Here is a 12,967-nt window from a genome sequence, read left to right on the forward strand (position 1 = left end):
CTCTTTTCCTTCTCTCATCTTTCTGCTTCCTTCTGCATTGACATTTTCACCAATCGTGCACGCTCCACACCCTCAACAAATAAAAAATGGAACGCAAACACATGGGGACGGGGGCCACGCACGCGCCTTCACGTTAAGATGAGAATAATAAGGTGCAAATGGAATGGAGGTGAAGTGTAATGGTGGTCTGATAAAACCCTGCCTCATTTTCAGCTCAGTCCGTGGCTGCTTTTTCACTCAGGGAGAAAATAGACCAAACAAAGCCAATCTGCCGGACGCCGCGCTTCATACGTGGGAAATGAGAGGAGCATCCTCACAATCTCTATCAGACAAGCCACTCTTTTTCCTGATGGCTTAACCAGGAATCACTGGGAATCGCTGCCAGGTGACTACAAGGTGAAATGCAACAGTAGGTCATGGATCATGGTGAGACATACTTTAAATTTTGTCTCCATTCCATAAAAGAGAAATGTGAAATAAGCAGGTGAACAATTTCACTAAGGCCTGGGCATTCAGTGCAAGATAATTTACGGCATACAGTTCCTTGCAAAAATCTGTACACCCCATTGAACGTTTTTAAATTTTTTCACACTACATTGTAGAATCAATGTTTGCTATAATTACAGCTGCAAGAATTTAAGGGTGTCTTTCATCTAGAGACTGAATGTTTTGACAATTATTTTGAATGGAGAGCATCTGTGACTAGCAATCCTTACATCTTTCCACAGCTCCTCAACTGGATTTAGGTTTGGACTTTGACTGGACCATTCTAACACATGAATATGCTTTGTTTTAAAGCATCCCATTGCAGTTCCGACTGTTTGTTTCATTTTCCTACTGAAGAAAAGTCTGCCCCAGAACATGATGCGGCCACCACCATGTCTCACTGTGGGGATGGTATGTTTAAGATGATTTATTAGGTAAAAAGTTTCCTTATGTGCTACTTTGTCTTGGTCTTTTAAAGAGTACCTTTTATATTTTCTATGATATAAAACGTAAAAGTACTCTTGTAACATGAAAAAATAAGAAAAAGGTCAAGGTGTATGAATACTTTTGCAAGGGACAGTATGTGGTGCATTGTTAGTTACGTCAATCATGTTTATACATTTTTGCTTGGTCTGTATTTGCACCTCTGCCACATTTTCTAGTAGATATTATAACAGTGCATTTTGCCTAAGTGGCTGATTTTCTCTGAACTTAAGAGAGTGCAAAGTTCTTTCTTCCACAATTTCTGAGGAGTTTTAGAAGTTAAAGCTCCACCAAAGCAATTCCAGACACGTCCCCATTCCTCCGCGGTAATTCGAGCAACTAGAGAGCTTCAGGAGTGACTTGGTTGTTGATGCTAGCACTTTTCCCCCTTGGGGTTTTCTTTCTCATTCTCCAGAATCCATACCTTTTCCACCCCTCTCTCTAATACTTCCACACTTCCCACCCCTATGCTTCTTTTTCCTACATCTCTCCCCCCACCCCTCTCTACAACCAGCACAATGTCAGAAGCTGTTGGATAAGCAGGTCTGTGTGGCCTCACGGCAGGGTATGAGGAAGAAGGGGATAACAACTGTGCAGTCATGACATCTGCAGCAAATGCAGACACCTTTACAGGTCCACAGTTGGTACCTGCTGATTGGACAGCGGAGAAAGAAGGAAGAAGGAGGTAAAGATGTTTCACTAAGAAGGTGACCTGTTTCTTTTTCGATATATACTTTGTGTTAATCTGTTCCTTCTATTTGTACGGCAATACAGCGACAAGGACTGGAACCGTATCAGACCTTTAAGAGACTGCATGTGTTGATCAGGTGAAGGACAACCTACTGACACCGGATATGATAACACCATAAAGAGCTTTGAGAGAGTGCCACGGGCAAAGACAGAGTCGATAGAAACTTATCTCTGCTGAGACGGAGCCGAGTAAGGGGTAAGAGAGAAGGAGAGGCAGAAACTTGGCTCCCCTTCCCCAAAAGGTATCATCATTAAGGCTGTAATGCTGCACAGTAATGCTCTCACACTGAGGGATTTATCATCTCCTGTATTGTAATCAGGTACAGCACACACAAAAAGGTCCAACCCACAGAATCCTTTTCCATAAAGATGGGAATATGTAGGTGGCTTTGACAGAAATGGAGCTTTTAAAGGCTGTGTGAGTAAGCGAACAAAGCAGACATATGCATGGTGCTAAAATGAGTGTACTTGAAACAAGTCCATTAGTATGTCAGAAGCAAAACACCACAGCACAAAGAAGGCTCAGACTAGAACGTCAAGCCAGGTATAAGAATAACAGAAGGACTTTAACCTCTGATGGTGAAACTTTAGAAATTATATGATTTTATATAAAATGTGTTATAATGTGTATGCAATACAGCAACAGAAAACCTACAGCAAATTCAGTTCACACAAACTGATGCCTAAATTATCCTGCATTATCTAGGACAGCTGCCATTTTCATGCAAAATATCATCTCAAGCCTATTGTAATACTGTCACTCCTGAAATTAACTGAAGCACTCACTGTAAAGAGTAAATGTTGCTATAAATCTACACCTCCATGGATGCAAATTTGACATTTTTATAAATAGACATTAGTTCACAATATTGTTTGATTTACTAAAACTATGTCCAAATCCAGAGGCAACAAGTAACTGGCCACAGCAATAATCCTTCTATAACATTTAAGAGTATGAGGCCCCCTTCACCCCTGATTAGGACAGCACCCTTCCATGATTAGAGTGTAGAAGTTCCACAACAGTTATACAAATGCACTAAAATGTTGCTGAGAGGCCAAGGTGGCAACATGTTGAGTGGTGCAGCGTGGATGTAACAGTGGACAGGCCAAGGCTAAAACCTTGTAACTACAAGGACTACCAACCCTCAAAGTAAGGTATTGTAACGCTGTTGGAAGCGACATACATCGTGTTCCATTACCGCTCTGGCTACGTCCAAAACAAATCTTACCGGGAAGCTGGAATGATCAGTCTACACTCCACATCCCAATAAACACAGCACAACATCGAGGTGCTTCACACAGAGAAATCAGTACAGCCCACACTGGAACAGGGCTGGAGGAAGTTTTGAGCTTTTCCAGCTGCAGTTTAAAAGCTATATGTATTCTTCCAGCTGGCAAGATGTGCTTCAGAAATGAGAAGAGCATAAAAAAACTCTAAGTGGGTTATAGGGTTTAAAATTAATGTAACAGTGATCGCAGTGAGACTAACAAAAAACAAATTCAGACTTCAGCGTGCGATCAGTTCACTGTGTGTACTGTTATCCACGCTGAGACTGTGCCAGGTTACAATCAAAATGAAATGTCCGACGCCTCACTTTCACATACAAATTGACTGGACTATAAGAAATATAGCATTACTGTCTTTTAAAATCCTTTCTATGATCCATGCACATTTAAATGGTCATGAAGATCTTGAAGACAGTCTCAATCAAATGGCGGGGGATCAGCCTGTTTTAACCAGTTGCACTTCCTAAACTAATCATCAGAAATAATGTACAAATGTCTATTGTCAGAGCATCCATGACATAGGAATATGCAAAAGTCTTCAGATGTTTTTCATTTCTTCACAGACAGAATTTCTTGTGATCTAGTTGTTTTGAACCTTCTCAAACGTTTTAAAGGAGTTTTTAAAGGTTTTATTCCAACATTTGAATCAAAAAAGCTCCAAAACACAAGGGATGAACCACTGATGGGTCTATACAAATTACAACTTAGCAATGAAACAATTTTGAGGACCTTTTGGCACTGGGTTACCATCAGCTGGGTATCAATGTTTTCCCATTTATTTAGCTGAAGTAATAAAAGCACATACAGAAGATGAATCAGATGAAGGATGATGAATCACCAAAACCTTGTGTTAACATTTCTCCATATACTCTTTTTTTCTTTTTTTCCGCATAATATGCTGTCATGGTCAGGTACAAGGACCAGACAAAAAAGAAGAAAATCTTTAAAACATCTCCTGAAAACATGTAAGACTACAGATCAAGAACAAAATTTACAGGAATACAAAAAAACTTCTTGGAAGCAATTAAATTAGGGATGACTTAAAACTTTTGCACCTACATTGCATCTGTCCACACCAAACTAGGTTTGCCCAGTTTTAATCCAATTTCACACAAATTTATTAAATAACAATCTTAAAATAGTAGTTTATATCAAGCAGTCTATTTTTGAAGCACAATACTGCATTGTATCTTCAGTAAAATTGGGCTTACTCTGAGTTGGTGATGATGTAGCCAAAATGTCTGTCTTTCCCTCTGCTGGAAAACTCCTTCACTCCCACGTGGATCAGCTGAGTTTTAATCTTGATGTCATTTTTCTGCGCCTCCTCTGGCTGTACATCCCCCACTGGGGGCTGGTCCCCTTGCATCCACCTCTGGATCTCAGAGTCCACCCTCGCATCAGGCCCCTCTGCTCCGGTAAGCAACCTTAGGGTGGACCTGTCTTTTGCCGGGTTGGTCACGATCTTCTCCTCTGAGCGGTAGGGGGCAGGAACTTGGCCCTGCTTCGTTATGCTGTGGACGCTCTCCAGTCCAACCATTTTCTGGAGAGGAGCTGGTGGCCCACTCTTGACCTCTGGAGCACCACCAAAGGGCTCCATGTTGAGGTAGTCTAGCAGCTTGGAAAATATGGCACCGTGCTGTTTTGAGTAAAAACAATTTTACTTTTAGAATCAAGAGGACATTTGGTTTTCTCACCAAAGATGTTTTATGAAGTTTAACAGAGGCACCCATTAAAAAGTATTTGTGCTACATATTTAATGACGAATGACAAGATTTCTTGCTTGTAAATAATAAAGAACAATGGTTTCACTTGTTTACATTCAACCAAGAGATTTGCCAAAAATGCTGAGACAAATCAAAGATTGTGCAGGAATGAGCTGTCTTTTAAGTTTCAATAATTCAACTTTTCAGATCCTCTCTTTTAAGCAGCATGTATAAGTAAATAAAACTGAATCTTGGACACATCTCGTTCCCACAGAAACCAATTTGTTTAGTAGCAGAGTAATTTATAATTCACCTTGTCAGTGGACTCTTTGTCTGCACCATCTACTCGTTGGCCTGGAAACAAATACAATGTACACTACTGGTCAAACGTTTTAGAAACAAGTTCTCATTTAATGGTCTTCTTTATGTTCAGGACTATTTACATTGTAGGTAGATTCTAACTGAAGGCATCAAAACTGTGAGTGAACACATGGAATTATGTAGCAAAATAAAAATTGAGTTATTTCACACTTTTTGTTTCCTATATAATTTAGTTTTGTTGCCCTTGGGGAGAGTCTACAATGTAAATAGTCATAAAAATAAAGAGACCCACTAAGTAAGAAAGTGTATCTAAAACGTTTGGCCGGCAGTGTATGTGAGTAGAATGAGCCGAAATCGAGGTTCCCCATTTGTCTTCAGCAGCAAAAAACAAGTTATGACAGAAAACTGAAAGAGTGAGAAATACATCTGCCAGCATTTTGTATGAGAATTGTATGAACAAAGCCATGCTTTAGCCATAGCATTTATTAACAAGCAATGCCTTGTAGTCTTAAATCAGTTAAACAAAACTTGGAACTCTGCCCTGCTTTTTCTTTTTCCCAGCAACACAAATACCAACCTTGCTGTTTTAATTTCAGAGTTTCGTTTGGGTTTAGATCTGGGCCTTCATTTGATTTCACATCTTGGTCTTGATTCAGAAGCATTCCTGCCAGTGGCTCCTGGTCAACCCTCATCTCCCCCCTGGAGTTACCAGCTCCGGGTCCTGGCTTGGCCCCATCAGTAAGCCGCTCCTCATCTGCCTCCTGCAGAGCTCCTGTGATGATCTCAGTAAGTTGGTCCAGGTCTTTGCCCATCAAAGCCTCCATGTTAAGACTGTGCCTCCCCAGCTGGTTCACTGCATTGAGGATGAGATGATCTGGACACACAAAAAAGAGAATAGATGATAAAGAAATAGTAATTGCACAGAATAATTCTATTTTAAAGTTGGATTGCTGGTTGTATAAACCAGGCACTCAAGTAACTCTTCTGAAGATTTCCTCCAATCGCCAAAGGGTCAAATTGTTGGATTTGAGCAATACATGCAAACTCAAGCACCCAATTCTTGTATTCAAAATTCACTGACGTTGTGTCATATGATTGTTCAAACCTGGATAAAGAACGATTGAAATAAATTATTAAAGGACCATAATTGATATGATATTCACCCAGATTTTGAGTGTATATACATTTTAAATAACAGCTGTTACTGTTCTGAATGAAACAAAAATAGTAAAGAAGCATATATGGTGCAGAATAAAAAAGTGTGAGTGTAAAAAAAACAGCTGCACCTACCATCCATGACACTATAAGGGTTTTTGGTAGGGAGCCAATTTGAGCCAGCCTTGAAGAGCAGTCTGTCAAGATTAGGCTTTGCAGTATTGGAGCCAAAAGCAATCTGTGGGTCTGCACGATCGTTCTGTGCAGGCTGCAGGTAGTTCAGGTAGTGGAGTTTCCCCTTTGGCCATACAGGCCCTCCAGCTGCAACGCCCTGCTGAGTGCCTGATGCCCCTGGAAGAAGCTGCTGCAGATGGTTGGAAAGGAGCTTGCTCCTGTCAGGTTCAGGCCTCGCATATGTCGTACTTAGTTTGGGGTGTCTGCCATCTCCACTCTTGGTAATGACTTTGGTGACTGGAGGTTGGCCAGCTCCTTTCTGAAGGCTGTAGATGGTGGTCTCCTTCCAGCCCTGCTTTGGTTTTGGCTTGATGGGCTTTTTCAGAGCATCAGGTGTGAAATCTTCGCTCTGCAACACATTTTTAGCAGTCAGATATTAATATTTTGAACAGCCTTTACATCGATAGTGAACCAACATTTTATGAATCTAATTAACTAAAATGTCTTATCTGTTAGTCAGACTTTGTTAGTAAGACAGATACTATGTAATTTTGTGTAAGTTTGTAGCTATTTTTTCCAGAAATCAGGCTTGTTGGAGCTAGAATTTGTGGTCACATGTCAGAATTTGTATAGTATATTCCATTTCCTTATATATTTAAAAAACTTCAACTTGTTATAAAAACAAAATGTATAATTTTTTTAATCAGATAATTAGATTGTAAAGTATTAAATATGTACCACATTACAGTGCTAAATAAGCATGTTACAATGCTCAGCTAGGATTTCCTCTGTAACATCAGATGCTAAAGTGCTAATAAGCACAATGAGATAAGATTGTGACCTTTAGCATTAACTGTTATACCTCTTCATAATATAGATAGCACGTTACCACACTATGGTAAGATTTTGACCGGTTGACTGGTAGCATGTTATTATGCTAACATTTGATTTTAAGTGTCACATACTGATGTGCTAAGTAATGTAGGTAACATCCTACCACACTAAGGCAAGATTTTGACATTTAGCAAACAAAATCGGTCAAATAATATAGATTGCATGTTAGAACATTGAGCTAACATAATTATCAGATTTTAAGATGGAAAATACCTTTTTTACCATTCTTAGCCATTATATTTTGACATTGAAAACATCCGTATGTTATCAACATAAGATAACTTAGGTTGCAAACTTTCAGTTTTCTTTTGTACTTTTGTGGAAGAGCTGATGTGGGAACATTCACTGGATACATTTTCAACCTGGCTTAGGCTCTTCAATAACTATTTGGCTCGACAAGAACTTCAAATGAGCTGCAGCGGGGGTCAGAGCTGATGTGACAAGCTTCAGAATAAGAAGAGAAGCAACCTGGGCTCCACCAGACAGGACAGGATATGAATAGGGATTCTAGATCAAAGACAAGTGCCCTTGGAAATTGCATTATGGAAATCCTAGATGAGATAGTGTCACTCAAAGAGTAATTTCACGCATTTCCACAACACACCACAAACTTTAAAAGCATATCTCCCCAGTCTGAGAAGTAACAGCAATCCCTTATCTAAATGGGGAGAAAAAATGATTTCAAAGTTACCCCTATGAGTTTATGTTTCACACATGATGAAACATGTATTTGCATAACAATGTGCTGCCACATACACAGACATTTAGAGGTCTTTTTAACAATTTGGCAATGAAGATGGAGTTGATACTGGCACCAAACTGTGTGATTTTGTCTTTTCTTCTCTTTTGTGATTTTGTCCTGTGAGGATGGGGAATCATTCTTTCCATCTGAGTCATACAAGCCCACGCACACAGCATACAGTACATCTGATGCACTGAAAAGCATTATTATCCATGTCACTGCAACACTAATACTAGCTCTCTCCCTTGGTGCCATTTTCTGTCTTTCAAATGTATGCAAAGAAAATGTCAGTCTTTCCACTGTCAGCATACAGAAAGACCCATAATGGCATTAGCACAGCAAGACGGAGGTGCTCTACCATTCATGCTAACCATGTTTGCCTCTCTCCATCACGCCACACAACAAAGGACCCCGCTCCATCAATAAGGAAGGTCCTGAACTCTTTAACTTTGCATTATGGATGCAGTGACATAGCAGCAGGAAGCAGCTCGCATATAAGAGATTCCAGGCACATCTCTCACAAAGCAGGACGTCCACCCTAAATATGATAGTTGAATAATGTAAAGGGGTGATGGAGGACCTTTGTGTAAAAAGGGTCCCCACTCAGTTGGAGGGAGAGAGGGGTCAGAAAACAAGAAACAAAGGCAAAGCAGGGACAAGAGGACAAACACAAAAGATAGTAAATGACTTCTCTGCATAAGGAATATTATAGGAAGATGTATTTTTTGACGATAGCACCAAAGAAATAATGTTTTGTTTAGGGGTTGCATGTAGAATGAAGACATACAGTACTTTGCAAAAGTATTTATAACTCACATTTAATAAAGAACCACATTTTGTCAGAATGCAGTTACAAACTTGAATACATTTTATTGCAATTTTATGTGACACACCGACAAAACTGGTTTTATTTGTAAAACAGAAGAAAATAATGAAAGGCTTTCAAAATCTGTTTTAAATATTTGAAAAGTGTTGTGTACATTTGTATTCTGGAGTCTATATTTTGTAGAGCCACCATTATCTGCAATTAGAGAGGCAGCCTTTTGATGTCTCTAAAATCTTTGCACGTCTAGAGACTGAAAGTTTACCCCAGTCTTTTATGCAAAATAGTTAATCCTCAGTCAGATTGGATAGAGAACATCAAGATGCTGCCACCATCTAGTCTCACGATGTGGATGGTGTGTTAATGGTGATACGCAGTATTACTTTTCCAAACGAAATAAAAAATTTGGGATATTGTTTTTCAACCTAACCCTCTTTTTAAAATATCCACAACTTTATCCTTGATCTGTCAGGTGTTTTTCTTATTTTTCATGGTACTGTTTGTTCACTAATCTTCTCCAACAAACCTTAGCTGTATTTTTACCGAGATTAAATTCCACACATGTGGACTCTATTTATCAATTACCTGAGCTGTGAAGGGAAGTGGTTCCAATAGATTTTATCTAGGGAAATCAGAGTAAAGAGGGAGAACACAAATACGTACCACAATTCTTGGATGTTTTATTAAGTTAAAAAAAAGTCAAGTCCATAAATATTTCCCTTCTGCTTCACAATTGTGCAGTTCTATCAACACCATAAAATTCCACCTGCTAAAGTTTGTGTTTGTGCGTGTTGTCACAAAATGTGGAGGTTTAAGGGTTATAAATACTTTTGTAAGGTTCATTGAAAGAAATATAATATCAAAAATAAAAAAGTATGTTATACTTACTTCAAATATGTTTAAAACCTTACACTTTCAAATTTCAATAAAGTGATATGGAAAATGGATTGATTGATTTAAAAGTCTGATTGCAGACCTGTCAAATCAAGTGTTGGAATCTCACCTGAATTACTGGTAGATCTCCTTGTTGTTGCTCTGTGTCAACATGAGGCATAAAGCCCAACCCTGTGAGATATTGCTGAAGGTTTCTGCTCAGCTCTGCTTGTGTGGGCCTCAGTTTCCTGTTTCTGGAGCTGCTGTAAGCCGCCAGCTGGCTCGGAGGTGGACTCTGCTGGCGTAGAGGGATGTTCTTCAGTTTGGAGAGCTCTCTGGAGATGACCTGCTGAGTAATGTCGTCTTGCCATGTCAATCCTAGAAAGAGGTCAAGATAGGACTGGTTCAATCTGAGTTGGATTTTAAGTGAAGCTGTTCAGTTCTGCAGAATGTGAAAAAGCATTTAAATATACCTTAAAATCCCTGATTTTGGAAAAACAAAAAAAAGACAAAAACAGCAACTTTGTATGTACGACTTTACTCTAGTAGGGTAAAAAAGACACTGTGCCCGACTGGAAGCTATGCGTAAAAAACTCTCAGCCCCCCAGAAATTAACCTTCACCAGTCTTTTTTAGTAGTCCAGTTTCTAGTAGAACCGCCTTGAAACACCACAGAAAAAGGAGCAGAATCAGAGCTGGATACTGTAAAAAATCTTACATCTGGAAAGATGAGGGACATGTAACAACACCTACTTACATCTGTGTGCACTTTCGGATCAAGTAATTAAGTTTCATGTTTGCAGCACGGGTTAAATATGATAGGGACAATGCCTGTTTCCAATAAAAAAATCTGTAGAGGTGATGTGGATCATGTAATGCTATCATCATATTATATTTTGCTTCTATACAATTATTAGTTTTTCTTGTAACTTTGTCCCTTGATGCTCATACAATGAAAAAACAATATTTGCCTATTTTATCTTTTATCTTCGGCAGCATGGTGAAATAACAGATCCCATGTTCGAATCAGTGCATGGACCTTTCTGTGCAAGACCAGGTAAAGATTGGTTTAAACAGAACTGGAGACCAGAAGTATAAGAGATGCCTCCTTGCAAAGCTTGATTTAATGAATTTCAATCTAAAAACTACTTATTAGGGAAGAGACGGGGCCAAAGGACAAGCAATCATTGACTTCAGGTTTTCAAACTGTAGAGTTCCAATAGATATAGAGAAACAGGGCTGTTCTGGGGATACATACCATGTTTCTGTTCAATATACCAAACTAAAAGTGGTACAATATAGATGTAGAAATTTATTGTATTATTTTTTAAGCTTAGACGTAATAAAGCTGTATGCAGGCTTGGACTACTGTTGTTGATGGTACTGGGCCTGTTTAAGTATTTTTCACAACCGTTGTCATTCCAGAATCACTCGTGATCTATTACTCTTATATGATCAGAGATGAAAAAAATTAATTCTCTGTGCACGCTCTCAACCATGCATGCATAGCTTTTCTCCAGGTACTCCAAAAACATGTGTTAGGCTAGCTTGCCACTCTGAATGTAAGTGTGTACATGCATGGCTGTCTGTCCTTTGTGTCTCAGTGTTTACCCTGTGATGGGCTGGGAACCAATGTGGGCTGGCCCCAATAAGTAGACCAAGATTCAGCCAGATTAGAAAATGGATAATGCATGTATGTCTGGGGAAAATATTTTAGAAACGCCTAAAATGCCCTAAATATGTAAAGCAGTGAGAAAACAACATAAGTCTTTTAAAGCAGATATGGTATATCAGAGTGTAACTGATGGATCGCTTAACAGTGTCAAAAACTACCTAACCCTAATGTTCTGTATTCTACTTTTGTTTACCTAGTTTGCTAAGTTGTTTGTTTCGGTTTCCTTTTTACTCTATCTGCAGAACAGGTTTTAGTCATTACCTCCTTCATTATATATTCTGCTTGGTTACCTCTGTTATTGTCAGATGCTCTCATTTGGACTTCTCTTATGTCGCCCCTTCAATGTTGTTAAAATAAGTTGTTTCCCAGACTTCTGAATTTTGAGTCTGCTTTGACTTTGGTCCTAACCATATATAGAGGTTGGCATAAAAGTGTTTAGAATTATAATAAAGAAACAGAGATACATACAATAGCCATTCAACAGACACAAGGAGAATGCCGCTTTGTGGCCTGATGCCTTGCCAACATCTCTGCTAATTGCCAACACATAGCTATGATGCAGAACTCCTGAGTAGGGATGAAGCACAGCGGTGCCAGGACCAGATGGAGCTACCCAAGCAAAGCAGACACCCAAAATGTAGCTCTTTTCCCAACATGCCAAAAGGCACAGAATTCCATCAGCAAAGCTGATTGACATACCTTAGATGATATACTTTCCAAGAGCCAAGATGCCCACTGATGGCACATCAGTTGCAGCACAAAACCATTTTTTAATGAGAAAGAACTAAATTCATTGCTGCAGCAATTAAGATTTATTTACAGGACTCATCTAAAGATGCTAAAAACGCTGCTGTTAATGACGTGGACATGTTTAACATCAATGAATTAACAAATCACTGTATAAATGTGAAACATAAAGGTATTAGCGCTGCAGAATGTCTTCATTAGCCTGGTTTCTCGCCCACACAAGATATTTTAAGAGGCATTCATGAGCACAGATGAGGATCTGAGCGATGCAGAGGAGCCGCCGATGCCTCCAGTCATTCTTGGCAGCACTGAACAGAGCACAAAGCAGCGTATGTTGTCACTGTTCTGGAACGCAGCTCAGCCATCCATCCGCACAACAGTGACAGTTAACTACCCATAGCTTACCCGGTGTGGGGCCTACTGACTACACGTTGCCACAGTGATGATCATTTACGCTATCATCAGCGTCACTGGGGATCTTAGGGCTGGTGTTCCATATGCTATATGCTATCTGGTTAAACGTTTTCAGAGTAAATGTGTTATTGCACCCCAAACAAGGTGAGACTAGTTTCATTGGCTGTAACACCTCTATTCCTCCATCTGCTGGGGGTTGCACTCATTTCCATACATACCAGGTTTTCTGAGCCTCTGATGGGCACACTTGAGGGGAAAAGGTATGTCGACACAAATTACAGAGCCAAAACGAGCTGTTTTGTACAGCAAACAGCCACGGGGAGCGTTGATGTGGCTTTTACGGTTGGATTCCTCTCAATGAACATCTAGGCTGTTTAACCCAACATGGAGGAGTCAAATGTCATGCAATAGTCTCAAAAAGTCCAGAGTCAGACCGGTCTT

The 12,967-nt window shown here is 39.6% G+C and overlaps 1 protein-coding gene across 3 annotated transcripts in view; it reads right to left on the reverse strand.

Annotated features, from left to right (window-relative positions):
- The window catches only part of ptprn2 (protein tyrosine phosphatase receptor type N2), a 184,982-nt gene that overhangs the window by 129,525 nt on the left and 42,490 nt on the right, over positions 1-12,967 (reverse strand). For all 3 annotated transcript variants that reach the window (XM_047349431.1, XM_047349429.1, XM_047349430.1), the window contains 5 exons: positions 9,822-10,069; positions 6,321-6,768; positions 5,608-5,904; positions 5,023-5,063; positions 4,218-4,642 (listed from right to left, as the gene is read on the reverse strand). In XM_047349431.1, coding sequence (XP_047205387.1) covers positions 4,218-4,642; positions 5,023-5,063; positions 5,608-5,904; positions 6,321-6,768; positions 9,822-10,069 — 1,459 coding nt within the window. The remainder of the gene's footprint in view (positions 1-4,217; positions 4,643-5,022; positions 5,064-5,607; positions 5,905-6,320; positions 6,769-9,821; positions 10,070-12,967) is intronic.

This window comes from Girardinichthys multiradiatus, chromosome 21 (genome assembly GCF_021462225.1).
Source record: "Girardinichthys multiradiatus isolate DD_20200921_A chromosome 21, DD_fGirMul_XY1, whole genome shotgun sequence".
Taxonomy (NCBI): Eukaryota; Metazoa; Chordata; class Actinopteri; order Cyprinodontiformes; family Goodeidae; genus Girardinichthys; species Girardinichthys multiradiatus.